We start from the raw sequence: 18,161 nt of genomic DNA on the forward strand, positions 1-18,161 counted from the left end.
CCAAAAAAAAAAAGGTGAAGGGTGACTGAAGACACCCAACATCAACTGTGGTCTCCCCACCCACAAACACACACGTGCTTGCACACACCACCCTAACAAAAGCAAAGATTGCTAGGCAAACACTGTCCACTGAGTACATCCCTAAATCCCAATAAAGACTTCTATTTGTTTGTTTAAGATGGTGTTACTATTAATCCAGGAAAGCTTGAACGTGTTTCATAGGAAAGGGTGGCACTGAGCTCTGATCTTGCTCCTCAGTGCAGTGCTTAGAGCCATGTGCGGCCTGCCACATCCACCGTCACGGGCCCACACTGGGGATCTAACCTTGGGTTTTGAGCAGCTACTCAAGCACGTCACTGCTGAGCTACAGGCCTAACCTTGGAACTTTATTTTCCATTTCACATTTTTTTGTTTGATTTCTTTCCCGTAACAACAATAAATTTATTACTTATATGATTAAAAATGCATTCAAAATGTTTTTAAAGGTAAGAAATGTGGGCTGGGAAAAAGCTCTTCTGTTAAAAGCACTGGCTGCTCTTCCAGAGGACTCTGGTTCAATCCAGCACTCTTGGGGTGGTGGCTTACAACACCTATAACTCCAATTACAGGGAAGCCTATGCCCTCTTTTGGCCTCTATGGGCACCAGGAACACACCTGGTCCACATATACAAAAAGGCAAAACACTCAAACACATAAAATGAAAATAAACAAGTGAATAAATAAAGGTTAAGAAATGATGGAGCTAGCCGGGCGGTGGTGGCGCACGCCTTTAATCCCAGCACTTGGGAGGCAGAGGCAGGCTGATTTCTGGGTTCTGGCCAGCCTGGTCTACAAAGTGAGTTCCAGGACAGCCAGGGCTGTACAGAGAAACCCTGTCTCGAAAAAAACAAAAAACAACAACAAAAAAAAAGAAATGATGGAGCTGAGGAGTCTTCTCAGTCAATACATTGCTTCACGTGCAAGCATGGGAGCACGGGATGGACTTCCAGAACCCACATGAAAAGCCAGACCTGGTAGCATATTCTTGTAACCCAGGGTGGACAGGACGATCCATGGAACTTACTGGCTGACTAGCCTAACTTAACTTGGTGAGCCCAAGTTCTGGTGAGAGACTTTTCTCAAAATATAAGGTTGTGGGCTGAAAAATGGCTCAGTGCTAAAGAGTGCTTTCTGCTCTTGCAAAGGACCAAAATGTGGGTCTCAGGAGGTATGATTGGTGGCTCAATTCTCTTAGAACTCCAGCTCTAAGAAAGCTGATGCTCTCTTTTGACCTCCTAGGGCAAGCGCACACACAGTAATAAAAAGTTTTTTCTTAACCTTTAAAGGTAAGAAATGATGCCGAGACTTTGGCTGATTGCTATAGTTCAGCTACAAATATAACTGGGCCTTCTGCCTTTGGTCTCTAGCTCAACCCCAATCCCTCTTTTCCACTAACTGAGTTTCTCTTGCTTTTGATGTCACCTGATAAGGTACAAGCAGCCCCTGGTGTTAAGGGACCTTCCTCTCACCGAGGCAGCCACAGCAGAGAAAGCTGTGATCTGGCAAGTCGCATGGCTGCCTTAAAAACACTGCCAATTTCATTTCTTGAACAAATCTAGAGAGCCACGATAAGAGGCAAATACTGGGATGTGTGCAGAGGGAAGGGGTTCAGGTAAGCATGAGTGGCAGCCTGGCCTCTGGGTTATTTTAGACACTGCATTGAATCCTGCAGATCTCTGCCCTGGTAGAGTTCAGATCCCAGCAACCACATGGTGGCTCACAACCACCCAGAACAAGATCTGACGCCCTCTTCTGGATCGTCTGAAGACAGCTACAGTGTACTTACATATAATAAATAAATAAATCTTTAAACAAATAAAATAAAAAGACAACAGGGGCCAGGGATGTAGTTCAGTTGTAAGAATGCTTGCCAAGCATCCAGGAAGCCCTGGGTTCTATCCCCAGCACTACATAAATCAGGAATGGTGAAAACTCAGGAGGTGGAAGCAGGAAGGAGGATCAGACGATGAAAGTCATCCTTGGCTACGTAGCTACTTGGAAGCCGGCCTGGACTGTATGAGACACCGTTGTTTTCTTGTGCACCCAACAGCAAATCCACCCCATTCCTAAGCTCCTTGCTTTTGCTTTTACCATTCTCAAAACCCACAAAGCTGCCTTCACCTCGACCTTTTCACCATATTACACTTGATGTACTGTCAGTGCTAACAGGGCAATAAAAGGGGTGCCTCTGAACTGGAGCTTACCTGAATTTGTTTCTTAGCACTACTCACCATGACTGAGAGCCTCAGTCCTTCAACTATAAACTATGGATAACAATATCCTTCTCTAGATTTGTTCTAAGGCCTTACTGAAGCAACGTTCAGCACTATACTTAATCCATGTACGACAGATTCAACTTCATGTGTTCACTCCCCTGTTCCTTCTACCCAAGTGAGCTCAAAGACAGAGGAACTGACACATACACACACACACACACACACACACACACACACACACACACACCCCTTGCATAGTCAAAACTACAGGGTGGGAACCCAGGGCCTCAGCTGATAGCCTGAGACTCAAAATGACACCCTGACCCTGTGCTACCCTCAACTCTTACCTGCCCAACATTGAAGGTCAGTGTGATGGCATAAAAGAAATTAGAGTTGGCACTTCCTGCATAAATCCATAGGTGCCACAGGACAGGGAAGAGAAGAGAGCAGACGATGATGATGCAGGTGAGGACGAAGATGTTCCGTAGGACTGCAAAGACAGGTGGTCAGTTAGCCTGGCACTCAGTCTCCGATACCCTTTTTGCTGTGATAGTCACAGGACAGGGAGCTCAGACGGCTGAAAGGCAGAGGACTCCCAGAAACACTGTGTGCTATGAACAAACCTCAGACCCAGGTGAATGGTCCCCATGTCCACAACTGCTGGGGACCTGTATTTGAAGACTTTCCTCCCCCCGAAGGCTTGTCTGCCTTAAAACCGGCCACAATCAGCAATTCTGCGAAATTATTCTTCTAAGCATAACAGTGAGGCATTCCATGAAGACACCTGTCTTCTACTCTTCAACCTCCCCTCTTGGGTACAACATGGCCAGAGACAAAGGCTTCAGATGGGTGACAGGAAAGAGACCCAAGTACAGAGATGAAAGAGGCCATGAGTGCATCCTGTGGGCTGCAAAGAGACATATCAATGTGCTTGAAGACCTTCGCTGGCATCCAGTTGGATTCAGGCCAATGGTGACCTTTGCAGGAACAGGGAACTGCTACTCACTCTTGCTGGCTGGAAGGCTGAAAGATTAAAGCTCTATGCCAGAGCAGATGGAACGGGGACCTGGGGCACAGTACAGCTTGTTCCAGGCACCAGGAGGCGTCAGAGATGACCAGGGCCTCACACCCTTCATCAGACCTGCTAGGTCAGATGGAGTCAAGTTCCCCAGACAGTCACTGGGTGGCTTATCCAATCTGCTGCACCACACTGAAGAAAAGGGACTTCTGACATGACCCTTTCCCTCTCCAGCCTCAGGCATTCAGAAATAAAATGTCACCAAAAGTATCTAGTCTCATCAGGAGGGTAAGAGAGGGAATTAGGGGGCTTCAAAGGTCAAAGAGATGTTTCTTTTCTTAAATTACATGCTAGATACATAGGAACTTTCAGCATAATGCTTATAATTTAATTTGTATTTTAATCAACATTCTTTTACCTTTATACAATAGCTAATTAAAAAAAATACAACACATGTTCAACTCCAGCCCTGAGCCCTGTGGTAGCTGGCTTTGCAGCTGGATCACTGCAGGCTGGCACCAGCTCTGCCAGCAGGCTGTTCTCTAATACCACAAGTATGCATTTGTTTTGTCTGACTCATCCTGACTCAAGGCTGCAGAAGCCAATGACTGTGATATATTTATTGATTTATTTGTTTTTGTTTTTGAAGACAGTCCTGGCTGTCCCGGAACCCACTCAGTAAACCAGGCTGGCCTTCAACTCAGAGATCCACCTGCCTCTGCCTCCCAAGTGCCGGGATTAAAGGCGTGTCCAGGGCAGGGCCTATTCTTTTCTCTTCCACTGGCCAATGCAAGAAAACAGGTAAGGTGGGACCTGGGAGACCGATACTAGCAGCTAGTACTTCAATGGGACATCCTACAATATTAACTGTGTTCAACTAGAACAAGACTTCACAAAACGTCCACTCAGGATCCCAAGGCCAGAGCTAAAGTCACTCAGTGAGAGGACAAGTCCCAAACAGGTGCCCCAAACATTAGGAGTCCCTGGACAGTGCACACAGCACAAAGCATGCTGACTACTACTCTCTGCAGGAATTTAGGATATGCGGTGTCTATAAACTCCTTGCACAAGCAGTTGATACCTCTCTCTACTTAATAGAGCCTATAAGATCATCTAAGTTTCTGGAAATTTCCTCCTCCTCTGCTCCATCATCTCTGTGGGCATAAAATAATTTATTTCAAGTTTAAAAAATATTTATTTCAATGTCCCTGGCTGCTAGACCAGCAGCTTTGATGGTGGAAATATGCAGGGGATGCCCCCTGGTTAATTATCACTGATGATAACTGCAGTGCTATTAACATATTTTCTTTTTCAAACTTAAAAATCCATGAAAAATACATTTTTTTTTGAGACAGGTCTCATATGGCCTGGAATTCCCTTTAGTAGCCCTGGCTAACCTCAAACTTGCTATCCTCCTGCTTCAGCCTCTTAAGTCTTAGGGTTATAGATCCATACCAGGAAGCTCTACGTACTTTCTTGATCTCGTGGACGGAAAAGGAAAATTCAGAGGTGCAGAAAGGCTAAAGAAGCTGCCTGGGAAAGGCAGGATGTAGACTCAAGTTGTAGTCTGTCTGTCTACAAACTGAATTCAGCAATGTGAGATTGCTACACAATGCCTCTGAGAAAGGGCAATGCCCTCTTTGGGACGAACAGCTAACGAAAACAACCTGGTTGGGACAGGGAAAGACCAGTGCCTGAAGCCCTACCCTCCCACAGACCAAGGCATGTCTATATGTTCCGACTGCCTTGTGATTCATCACTGGGTGATTCTTATCTGTGAAATGAGGATGTCACAAGCAGAAGATGCTACCTCCTCTTGGTCAGCTCAGATTGGTCACCATTCTAACCAGACCCGAGAGAGAGAGAGAGAGTGAGAGAGAGAGAGAGAGAGAGAGAGACACCTGGCCTGGGTGTGGCCGGCCCACTTCACTGTTTACCTTCACTCTGGGGCTACACTCACAGGTAGGTGTCCTACTCACAGCTGGTCAGTTTCACTTCCTGGTTGACACCCAGACAAAACAACAAGAACTAACTTCTTGAGAAGCTCGCTCTAGGAGTTCACTTCTGATGCTTGGCTGCGTATCACAGCTCCCCGACAGAACCAGGAGGGTAACTGGGCTCTGCTTCCTTCACGGGGAGGCTTCAACAGCCTTCTGTATACATTTGCAGATTCTTTTCTTTCCCTTTTTTGATTGTTGTTGTTTTTCAAGACAAGGTTTCTCTGTGTAGTCTTGGCTTCACTATGTTGAACAGGCTGGCCTCAAACTCAAGAGATCCTCCTGCCTCTGCCTCCCAAGTACTGGCATTAAAGTTGTGTGCCACACTGCCCTGTCACTTGCTGATTCTTTTGTGTTAGAATCCATGTTGGGTGTTGGAAACATAGAGGCAAAGGATATCTACCCTAAAGGAGCCTCGAGAGAAATAGGTAGAATTGAGAAGGGTCTTTATAGGAAGCAGGAAGTCCTATGTTCATAGCCAAAGGCTACAGTTGCACTAGTTCAATAGGAAGCTTGGCCACTGTCCAATAAGAAGCTTGGTCACATGTAGCTTCCTATATTTAATTTTAAACAAGAATTTCAATTTCTACTGACACCATGGCTCTTCTTTGTAATCTCAGTATTCAGGAAGTTAAGATAGGATGACTTCTTCTAATTTTAGGACAGCCTAGGCTACATAGTGAGTTTCAGATTGGCTACAGTCTAGGATCTGTCTCAAACAAACAAACAAATAAACTAATGAAAAAAAAAAATCTGGCCGGGCGTGGTGGCGCACGCCTTTAATCCCAGCACTTGGGAGGCAGAGGCAGGTGAATTTCTGAGTTCGAGACCAGCCTGGTCTACAAAGTGAGTTCCAGGACAGCCAGGGCTATACAGAGAAACCCTGTCTCAAATAAACAAAAACAAAAAAACAAACAAACAAACAAAAAAAGTAAAGCAAGATTAATAGGGGCTGGAGAGATGGCTCAGTGGGTAAGAGCATGCAACTGCTCTTCCAAAGGTGCCGAGTTCAAATCCCAGCAACCACATGGTGGCTCACAACCATCCTTAACAAGATCTGACTCCCTCTTCTGGGGTGTCTGAGGACAGCTACAGTGTACTTACATATAATAAATAAATAAATCTTAAAAAAAAAAAAAAAAATCTGTCCATGACAGTATACACCAGTAACCCTGGATCTGAGAGGTGAAGACAGAGGATCATGAGTTCAAGGTCAACTTCAGTTATACAGTGAGCTTAAGGTCAGTTTGGGCAATATGAATCCCTAGGTCACAAAGCTGGAAGTAGAAGAGAAAAGAAAGAAACAACTTCGTCTCTGTATAATATTAGTAGCCACTGTACTAGAACACAGACTAGACACGGTCATCATTACAAACACCGAGGATGGACAGCACTGGGCAAGGCCTAGAGAGCTAGGCTCCAATTCCTAGTCTTTCTATTTAGCAGTCACAGGACCTTGAACAAGTGACTCCATCTTTCTGTACCTCAGTTTTCTCATCTGTATAAAGGAGTTACTTACCTCCAAAGCTGATGAAAAGACAAAATGAGCTACAGCAGTCAGGAACCCAGTCACATGCTCTAAGCGATTGTTCTTTGTCTTTCCATCACTGGCCACAGGACCAGGAAGGCACATGCATGCCTCAGATTACCTCCTCTTTCTCGGTGCTGCCAGCAATGGGTGCCTAGTAAATGCGTATCAATTCCTTCTCCTAGCTGTTTCGCCTAGCAGTTAGCTGCACTTGAATCTGTCCCCAGTGAGGAAAGTCAGAATACTCACATCTGTAGAGATGGTTCCACACAGGGAAGAAAGCCATGTAGAGGGCCACATCCCCCACAGTTGGATAGGACTTGAAGATAGAGATGATGGCAATCTGAATGAACATGAAGAAGATGGGGTGCTCCCTGGAGCAGGGCAGGGAAGACAAATAGGCAGAGAGATTAGCCAGGGACAAGGACCACCCTAGAGACCCCTGATCCTACCTCACGAACCAAAAGTACTCCCTAGGAGAGTCCTTCAGGCAAAGGCTGCCTTACTACTCACAAGGCATGCATGAGCCAGGCCTCAGTAGCAGGGCAGGAAACTGCAGATATCAAATGCCCAGAGGTGGCAAGGAAGACCAGACAAACACCAGCAAGTCAGTTTACAGGGATATTGTCCACCAGTGGTTTCCTCCTGTCTGTACTAGCTTTTGGCATGCCCCCCAGGAACCAAAGAAAGTAAATTAAGTTAGCATTCCTTATCAGGGTGGTGGTGGTGTACACCTTTATTCCCAGGACTTAGGAGGCAGAGGTAGGCAGAGTGAGTTCCAGGGCAGCCAAGGGTACACAGAGAAACCATGTCTTGAAAAAAAAAAAAGTATTGCTTATTAGTACCTAAATGACTAGAGAAAGCAAAGGCCGCTGCGACAGGTCCCAAAACAGGAAGTGCCTGCTGGCTGATGGCTTGCTTACTGGCAATACGGTCAGAGAAACAAGAGCACTGAGAGTTACACTCAGCATTTTTAGCTGTTCAGGGGCCACAATTTCTTTTTTGATATAGGGTCTCATGTAGAACAGGCTGGCCTCTAATCCACTATGTAGATGAGGCTAGCCTTGAACTCATGATCCTCTTGCCTCTACTTCCTAGGTGCTGGGATTACAGGCAGCTACCATGTCTCTCTCTGAAACAGAATTTTGGGGACCTACAACTAGTAACAGCTAAAACTGGCTTAAATTAATAAACTACCATGGCTCCTCTCTCCTAAGCACCCTTTCTTTGCTGATCTCCGTGCAAAGTTTCTCCTGCATCATCTCAGAGGATCCTCACAGCACCAAGGCCAGCCCTCTAGGCAGAGATTCTTGTCCCCTGTCCTTCCCAGAGAAGTGAAGTGAGTGATGGAGCCATCTGTCTGCAGAGCTCCTAATCCACCATGCTCCTCTCCTTGGTATTTCACATGTCTCACAGCATAGGTGAGGAGAGCATAGGGCACATGGCTCAGCCCACAGTGGCCCTCTGAGAGCAGACCATGAGCTTAAAGGGAAGTGAGTAGGGAAAGGCTAGGTATACATTCCTCGGAATAGCCCCTCGACACAAGCAGAGGCTGACTTCTGCACAAGAGCTAGATGCCTGCCTAAGGAGTTCTTTGTCAGCTGCTCTGGAGCCAGGGGGATGGAACCATGGCAGTGTTCTTAGGAGCCTGGCACGGCCTGAGAGGATGAATACAGATTCTGGAGTCAGACAAACTATGCGTGAATCCCAGCTCCATTGCTTGCAAGCTGTGTAACTCTCTGAGCAAGAAGTCCTCAACTATAATGCTGTCCTCCAAGTTCCTGAGTTTGCTAGCAACCTATTTCACAGAGCTACAAAGGTATATGACAGCTCTGTTGTAGAAATGTACTACACAGTAAGCCCTATTTCAGGAAAAATGACCAGAAGATTAAAAAGGGTTGTGCATGCCCAGTCTTCCAAATAACCTGACTAGAATCCCTTGGGATAAATCATAATTGGGCTGTTGATCAAGAACATCCAACCAGACCCACTATCTACAAAGCCATCCTCAGTGTAACCTCTGCTCTTGCCTGAAACTGTGATGAGAGTGAGTAGTAACGTGGCCTCAGGCACCTTCAGGTGAGCCCAGGGCTCCAGATCATCCTCTGTGCATGAGGATTGTACTTGGGTGTGACTCTCAACTGCTGACCTGATCAACGAAGCCAGAAGCCTGATGGCGGGGTTCTGTCTGAGGGTACTGCCAGGTGCTGGCAGGCCACAGTGGGGAGGGTGGACAAATAAGCTGTAGGCTTCACACTTACTTTAATTTGATGGCTAACGGAACTGTGTAGAAGAAGACGTTGATCTGAAACACGCAGACAAAAAAGAGGCTGAAGTGCTCAAACATCTCCGCAAAGAAGTACCAGAAAAGACCAATGTTTGGAGTGAGATCTGGAACAGAAAGTCTGAAATTAAGAAAACACAGGGAGAGAAAAGAGCAGAGTTACAAATGGTTGGCTTTGCCCTGCTTTTCCCTCAAGACCTGGGGCCAGTACTAGGTGACCAAGGATGGCACCATCCCTTTAAAATAAGTCATAAAAGAGCTCTCTAGATAACCCCATACAGATAATTTACCAAATGTAGGGCTGAAGATCCAGAGAACAGAAGCTATAATATATACTAGCTAAGGGAGAGTGCTTGCCCAGAATGCACAGTTCCCTGGGCTCAAACTCCAGAACTGTACTAAGCCCAAATGTAAAAGCAGGAGGATCTAAAGCTTAACATCATTCTTGGTGGATATGGAGTGCAAGATTAGAATGGGTTACACAAGGGAAAACCCGAGCAAACAAAACCCAGCTAAAAGAATCTGAAATGAGAAAGGGATCCATCCGAGAAACTGAGAGAGCAGCCCCTCTTCTCCACACCAGGCCAGTTTACAGTCAGGAGCAACCCAGAATTGCAAGAGGAAGGAGACTTAAATAAACACAATCTATTTTGGGCATTTGAAAGACCTGCCCAGAGGAACAAGTTCTGTAAGCTTGCTCCCTCCTCCCAATTCTTGTTCCACATGCCCAAGAGCCAGAGAAATGCATGCCTGAGCCTGCAGCCAAGTTTTCCAAGGGCTTCAGGAGCCAGCAGCAGGTTGTGCAAAAATCCCCAGGGCCACAAAACTCATTTGAAATTTTTTAAGCTTATCTGGAAGACTTTGTCTATTTAAATCATAAAAGAATTGGCTACAATACTGGCTCTTCCAAAAGTCCATGCTACCTAAATGTACACACACACACACACAAAGCAAACATTTGTGTTTTTTTTTTCCAATGCTGGGGATGGAACTCAGGACTTCCAGAATACTAAAGACACTCTACCAGTGGGCTACATCCTGAGCTCCTAAGTGTGTAAGTGTGTGTGTGCGTGTGTGTTTTAAAGAAAGAAGGCAGAAAGGGGCACTAGGTTGGGCCGTGACGAGAGTACTATCTACTGCTCCTACCATATTATTTATATATATAAAAACAAACAGATCCCTGTTTATAATTTTATTATTTTAATTGTATTGGGTTTGTTTTGATTTTTTTTTTGTCTTTATGAGATGGGGTCTTGAGTGACCTGAAACTCACTGTGTTGACCAGGTTGGACTTGAACTCATAGATGCCTGCTTCTGCTTCCAAAGCACTGGGATTGGAGGCATACACTACCAACCTAGCTTTAATTCATAATTTTTTTTAAAAAGGCAATGAATGAGTGAATGGGGAGAAGGGAAAGAGAGAAACAGTATTCCCTAACCCAGATAAGTAAGCAGGTAAATAGGTAGAGGTGTGTGTGTGGGGGGGGGGGGGTGTTGAAACAAGATCCATGCAATAGAGCTCAGGCTGCACATGAATTTAATATATAGCCAACAAATGTTTTTTGATCCGATCCTCCTGCCTCCAGCTCCCAGCTGCTAGGGTTGCAGGTGCATGGCACCATGCTTGCCCAGATTAAGTCTATGGTCTTATAACAACATTTCCTTTCCTGAGTAACAAGAAAAAGAGTAGAATTCTTGGCTCAGTAGAAAGCCAGGAAAAACTATTCACCAGGTATTACAGATGCTTATCCAAGGCAAAACACAAAGAACTCAGAGTGAGCAAGTTATTATGCTTAGAATTTACCACAGGGGGCTGGTGAGATGCCTCAGTGGGTAAGAGCACTGACTGATCTTCTGAAGGTCCTGAGTTCAATTCCCAGCAACCACATGGTGGCTCACAACAATCTGTACAGCTACAGTGTACTCATATACATAAAAAAAAAAAAAAAAAAAAAAAAAAAAAAAAAAAAAAAAAGAATTTACCACAGGGAGGCAGCTCGGAGTCCCAGGTAAGCGTTCCCCCACACCTGAGTCCATCCCCACAATGATACGTATATATTACCTACTGGGCTATCTCACACCTATGTAATCAGAACTCTTAGGACCTGGCCAGAAGTCTGGATGCCTGAGGCTCGCTTAAAGTATGAGGACCCTTTTTTTTTTTTTTTTTTTTTTAAATGTTTTACTTATTTATTTATTACATGTAAGTAGACTGTAGCTGTCTTCAGACGCTCCAGAAGAGGCCGTCAGATCTCATTACGAATGGTTGTGAGCCACCATGTGGTTGCTGAGATTTGAACTCAGGACCTTCGGAAGAGCAGTCGGGTGCTCTTACCCACTGAGCCATCTTACCAGCCCCGAGGACCCTTTTTGTAAACACTGTGTGCATAGTTTCTTCCCTCTGATTCCACTACGAGCTATGAAAACCAAATTCGCTTCCAGAAATGTCTAGAGAGGTCTGTACTCACATGAAACCATAGACTGCAGGGATGAAGTCCCAGGAGCTGAGAAGGAAGAAGGAGAGGCAAATGATTACCAGCAGGCTTCCTGTGTACATCATGGCATACTCCCACGAGAAGATCCAGAAGGCTTTGCTCTTCACTTTAATAGGGATGTACTGCCGCTAGGAGAGGCCAGACAGGACATTTAGGGACACCAAGGACAAAAAAGCCAGCTATCAGCTTATGAATGACGATCCCTCCTATAAAAGCAAGCCATGACACAAAAGTTTACAATTTTTTTTGTTTCCTTTCTGGTTTTTTGTTTTGTTTTGGTTTGGTTTGGTTTTTTTTTTTTTTTTTGAGACAGAGTTTCTCTGTGTAGCCCTGGCCATCTTGGAACTCTCTTTGTAGGGCAGGCTGGCCTTGAACTCAGAGATTTGCCTGCCTCTGCCTCCTGAGTCCTAGAATTAAAGGCGTGCACCACCACTGCCTGGCAATGATTCTTTCTTAAACCAGAAAACAAAAATACAAGTGTTTGAAAAAGGTATTGCCAGGCGTGGTGGCGTATGCTTTTAATCCCAGCACTCAGGAGGCAGAGGCAGGCGGATTTCTGAGTTCGAGGCCAGCCTGGTCTACAGAGTGAGTTCCAGGACAGCCAGGGCTACACAGNAGGCGGATTTCTGAGTTCGAGGCCAGCCTGGTCTACAGAGTGAGTTCCAGGACAGCCAGGGCTACACAGAGAAACCCTGTCTCGAAAAAACAAACGAAAGAAAGAAAGAAAGAAAGAAAGAAAGAAAGAAAGAAAGAAAGAAAGAAAGAAAGAAAGAAAGAAAGAAAGAAAGAAAGAAAAAGGTATTAAGAATACATCCTAGGCTGGGCAATTGTGATGCATATGCCTTTAATCCCATCATTCAGGAGGCAGAGGCAGATCTCCGAGTTCAAGACCAGCCTGGTCTACAGAGTGAGTGAGTTCCAGGACAGCCAGGGCTACACAGAGAAACCCTGACTCCAAAAACAAACAAACCAACCAACACATCCTCTGTCTCAGACCCATTAACACTGCTCCAGGTATGCATCCTGGACACATGAACAAACATCAAGGAGAAGACGCTGCACCAGGAGGAAAACATGGTCTCTGGGCAACAGGACAGTGGCACACCAGTGATGCCATACAAACCCTACCGACATGTGTCAACATACCTAAATCTCAAACATGTAAGGGTATATAGCAGGAAACTGACAAATGACCAGTAGAAAACGAAAATACTTATGCTATCGTGAAATTACATCCAACAATATTATATGTTATTTATATATGTAGGAATTTAAGTGTAAAGGTTTTATGAAACATACTAGGATATACACGGCCCGGCAAGACAACTTGGTGGCTAAAAGCACTTGCCACCAAGCCTGCCTTAAACCTAATCCCCCAAATCCACTTGGTGGAAGAGAGATCAAAATGCACTGTGGCATGTGTGTGCCATCACCACAAAAAACAAATTTTCAAATGTAATTTAAAATAATAAAAGAAAGTGGGCTGTTGTAGTGCACACCTTCATCCCAACACTCAGAAGGCAGAGGCAGGTGGATCTCTGTGAGTTCAAGGCCAAGGGGACCTACAGAGTAAGTTCCAGGACAGCCAAGGCTACACAAAAAAAACCCTGTCTCAAAAAAAGGATGGATGGACAGATGGACAGACAGATAGATAGACAGATAAATAAGATAAGATATACACTGAAGCCATAATAACGTCTAAAAGTAGAAAGAAAAAAACAGGACTTTATAAGTTACATCCTGTTTATTTTGTCTGCGCGGTGGTGGACTGAACCCTTGCCATGGTGTGCCTATGGAAGTCAGAAGACGACTACAGGAGTCGGCTCTGGTTTTTCACTATGTGGGCCCTCGAGAGCAAATCTGGATTCCTGGACTTGGTAGTGGGTACCCTGATCCAGCAAGACATCTCACTGGCTCTACTTACAGTGTTCAATAAGTATGTTCAAATTGAATAGTAGCCTGAAATGATGGTGCGGGCCCTTAATCCCAACACTCAGGAGGCAGAGACAGTCAGGTCCTGTGAAGTTAAGGCCAGACTTGTTTACATACTGAGTTCCAGGCCAGCCAGAATTATATGAGACCTCATCCCTGTTTCCACATAAAAGCAAATATAAACAAAAATGGTAAAAAAAAAAAATTTTTTTTAACTTTGGGACTCTTTAAAAATACTAATGGGGGTTGGGGGTTAAGTTACTACTGCCCCGCCTTTCACATGAAAGAAAAGCACAGCTCAAAGGACAAAGAAGGTACAGACAGCAGCTCACACCTCAACTCCATCAGTACTGCTGAGGCTGAGGTAAGAGGACTCTCAAGGGTCCAGGGTCCAGCTGGGACTACACTGCGAGACCCTGTCTCGAAAAAAATAAGTAAACTATTAATGGGTGAAGTTCTGAAAGGAAACAGACGTGCATAATCTCAAATTATCTCTCTGCAGGTACTTAACGGTCACCGGGGGCCAAGCCTAACCACCTGACTTCAACCTCCAAGACCCGAAAGGGACAGGGAGAGGACTGACTCTTCAGAGAGCTGTCATCTGACGGCTGCGTGTGAACTGTTTCATGCACACAAAGCACATTAGGGAGGCTGAGGAGAGCCGGGGTAGTGTGGCTGCACATGTGAACCACACCAAATGAGGAGGAATGTGTGCAAAAGCACCACTGAATCTCAGACTACTTGGAAAAAGCGTAACATAAAAAAAATGTTTATTTCACCTGTATTAAGTTCTGGGATAGAACTGGGCATGGTGGCTCATACCTGTTAATCCCAATACTTGGAAGACTGAGACAGGAGGATTGCTGAAAGTTCAAAGCCAGAGTGGGTTAGAGAATAAGTTCTAGGTCAGCATAGGCTACAGAGCAAAATCCTGTCTCAAAAAATAAAATAAAATAAGGTAAAAATAAAACTAGTTATAGAATAGGCAGAACTATGATTATTATTAAAATCCAGAACAGGTTTCATTATGGTATTTTCCTTCTTATTAAGGTTATTTTATGTGTCTGGGTGTTTTGCTTGCATGTGAGCATGTGTACCATGTGTATGCCTGGTGCTGCCTCTCCCCCAAGGGCCAGGATTGCAGGCTGCACCGTCACACCCATCTTTCCTTATGGCATTTCCACATGTTACTGTCCCTGTTCTAATTTCTATCTCTTCCCCACTGCCCTCCTCTGCACTCTCTGTCCATCTCTGTTTACTTCCCCTGCAGAATTACTCCTCTACCTTCATATCACGTTTGCTTGTAACTGCATAAGAGTTCAATACTGTCACAAGACAGACAAAATGTTAAGACACATAAGGACTCGCTCCACCCCATGTTCTTCTCTCAGCTTACCTCTATCCAGCTCTACTCTGCTGACACTCATCTCTCTTCCCTTAAATGTGCTGGCACTATCTGAGTTAGTGAAAAATACAAGTAAAAATTCAGTTCTTTAGTTTCCAGCTGTGGCTGGAAGTCTTTCTGTAGACCAGGCTGGCCTCAAACTCACAGAGATCTGCCTCCCAAATGCTGCCATTAAAGGCGCTGCCCAGCCTCACTAGCACTTTGCAAGTGTTCAACAGCCAAATGTGGCTTATGACTATTGTACTCTGTGACTGCTGTATTTTGTGTTTACTGTATATCGTGTGGCTTCTACACCTGCATGCATGTGATTGATTACTGTATTGACCAGGTAGGTACAGAACATTTTCTATCATCACAAAAAGATCTATCAAGGGCTAAAGAGATGGTTCAGGGGATAAGAGCACTGGCTGGTCTTCCGAGGGACCTGACTTTGATTGCCAGAACTCACATGGTGACTCCTGTCTATAACTCTAGTTCCGGAAGTTCTGATACCCTTTTCTGGCCTCCATGAGCACTGCAGGCATGTGGTGGTGCAGAGATACACATGGAGGCAAAACACCCATACACATAAAATAAGAATAAATCTTAATAAAAGAGTTTTAAATAATCATTTTTTTTTTTTTAAAGAATGGAGTTTCATAAAGTAGATATAGGAGCAGATGCCCATAGCCCTCCCTCTGGGAAGACGGAGGCAGAAAGTAAGCAACCAAGTTTCTGTTTGCACCTTGTTCTTGGGGGCTTATTTAATTCAATGAATTGCTGTTGACATTTGAATAGCAAATGTTTTTTCCTTAGCAAACTTGTAATTATAAATTCTGAATCAATTCAAGGTACAACTTTATTTTTAAGATAAATTATGTGGGGAAAACAGTCATGAAATCATAAAGTGATGAATATTTATTAAGTCTATTTACAAAAACTTAAGTTTAAGTTGTAAGGACTACTCCTGTAACATAGCAAGGCATAGGTGAAATTCTTTTCTCTTTTAGACTAGATTTGTACCCACAGCTAGCCTCTTTATGTAGCCCAGGCTAGCCTCGAACTTGTGTCAATACTTCTGCCTCAGCTTCTTAAGTGGTGAGATTACAGACATGTGCTACTTATGTCTGGCTCTGAAATTCTTTTCATTGTTTTTGAATAATCTTTCTTTCTTTTTAAAAAGACTTACTCTATTTTTAATTATATGCATGTATATATATTTGTGTGCAAGTACTTATATGTGAATGCAGGTTCCCACGGAAGTCAGAGGAGTTTAATCCCTCTCAGGCTGGACTTACAATTGTGAGCCACCAATATGGGTGCAGGAACTCGGGACCTCTATAAGAAGTACATGCCCTTAACCACTGAGCGATCTCTCCAGCACCAGAAATACAAGATTTGATTTTTGCTTGTTTCTTTTGAGACAGTCCCATGTAGCCCAGGCTGGCCTCTAACTCACTATGTAGTTGAAGAGGACCCTGAAGTCATGATCCTCCTGCCATGTGTTACAATTACAGCTGTGTAATTACTATACAAGGCTGAGATGATCTTGCTATATAGCCCTGGCTGGCCACAAAATTACAGCAATATTCCTGCATTAGACCTTAAGTGTTGAGATGATAGGCATGAACCACCATGCCTTGCACACTGAAATTCATTTGCTGCTGCTGTGGCGGTGGCGGTGGATGTGTGAGATAAGGTCTTATCTCAAACTCACTGTGCCTCAAACTCACTGTGCAGCCAAGAATGACCAGGAACTTCATTCAGATCCTCTTGCCTCCACCTCCCTAGTCATGGGATTACAGATACACTCCACCATACCTGATTGTATTGTGGGGCACTGGGAATGAAACCCAGGTCAAGTATTCTACCAATTGTGCTCCACTTGCAGTCCCCTAGCCCCAGTAAATTTTATCCTACTGAATCCATCTTTGGTCAGTGACAGACTCTTCAGGTTGGATCTTGAGTCCTTTTGGGGTGAATTCAGTAGCGGCTGATGACATGTTATCTGGTGTCACAACATTCTATGATCACCCTGTACTGGAATCACCATTTCTCCTAAGGGTGAATGGCATCCCTAGGTTACAGCATGGGCACTAAGGATATTCACTGGGTCAGGCATTGGTTCTACACCTTTTAGTGAGTACATGATGCATGGACACAAACACAAGCAAGTATCACTGCCATAGGCAGAACAGGTAACAAGCCCGACAGAGATGAAGCATGGGGACTGTGGTAAGGGTAAGAGGAGATGCTCTATGTGGAGGAGACAGAGCTTCAAATTCCTCAAAAGAAGCCAGAAAGGCAGATGAGATAGTTCATATCAGTAAAGGGCTTGCCATGCAAATACAAGGCAATACTGAGTTTGATTCCCAAAACTTATGCAAATCACTGCTGGGTGTGGTGCTGTGTGCTTGTAATCCCAGCACTGGGGAGGAAGGCACAGGAGGATTTCATGGGTGCACTTGTTAAACAGCCTAGCCTATTTTCTGAGTTCTAAGCCAGTGACAGACCCTGTCTCAAAATAAAAACAAGCAAACAAACAAAATAAATGTGGCCCTATTTGAAGGTTCTTGGATATGTACATCCAATGTCCCAGAGGTATACTATTACTAACATATATAAACATTTAGGGGCAATTATTCTCAAATTGCTTGTTGAGGGTTTCTCGGGATAGAATCCAAACCTTGTTGCAGAAGGGGAGGGCTTTTCAGGGCTAGACACTGACCCTGGAGCCTTGTACATGCTAGGCTAGTGCTCCATCACTGGGATGATTTGTTTAACTCAAGTCCCTCTCCTCAGTGCTCTAAAACATCTCCACAGAAACCATTTTCTTCCATGACATGAAAAGGGGAAAAGCCAGTTATGAGACTCAAGCTGCCTAGTAGATTAGCCAAATTGGGGATTATGGGTTCAAGTGAGATATCCTGCCTACCCCAATATATATGGTAGAGAATGATCAATGAAATCAGCCAATATCATCCTCTGTTATCTATAGGTAGATACATACATGTTCATGTGCATCTGCATACACACTTGCCTACCACACATGTAAACACATACACATATTTACATGAAAAAGGTTATGGTTTTAAAAATCCATCTTAAATTTGCACTTCCCATTACTTGAGTGTATATATGTGTGCCTTTGTGAGTGTGCACATATGGGCGCACATAAGTGTTACTCCTTATTAGGTACTGCTCACCTACCTACCTACCTACCTACCTACCTTCCTTCCTTCCTTCCTTCCTTCCTTCCTTCCTTCCT

General features: G+C 44.4%; 1 protein-coding gene across 1 annotated transcript in view; it reads right to left on the minus strand.

The window, feature by feature from the left end:
* The window catches only part of Pigu (phosphatidylinositol glycan anchor biosynthesis class U), an 82,380-nt gene that overhangs the window by 11,535 nt on the left and 52,684 nt on the right, over positions 1-18,161 (minus strand). The window contains exons 8-11 of the mRNA XM_021192865.1: positions 11,551-11,705; positions 9,060-9,203; positions 7,048-7,172; positions 2,603-2,745 (exon numbers count right to left, since the gene is read on the minus strand). Of these exons, the coding sequence (XP_021048524.1) occupies positions 2,603-2,745; positions 7,048-7,172; positions 9,060-9,203; positions 11,551-11,705 (567 nt within the window). The remainder of the gene's footprint in view (positions 1-2,602; positions 2,746-7,047; positions 7,173-9,059; positions 9,204-11,550; positions 11,706-18,161) is intronic.

The sequence above is a fragment of the Mus pahari genome, chromosome 3, assembly GCF_900095145.1.
Source record: "Mus pahari chromosome 3, PAHARI_EIJ_v1.1, whole genome shotgun sequence".
NCBI classification, from domain to species: Eukaryota; Metazoa; Chordata; class Mammalia; order Rodentia; family Muridae; genus Mus; species Mus pahari.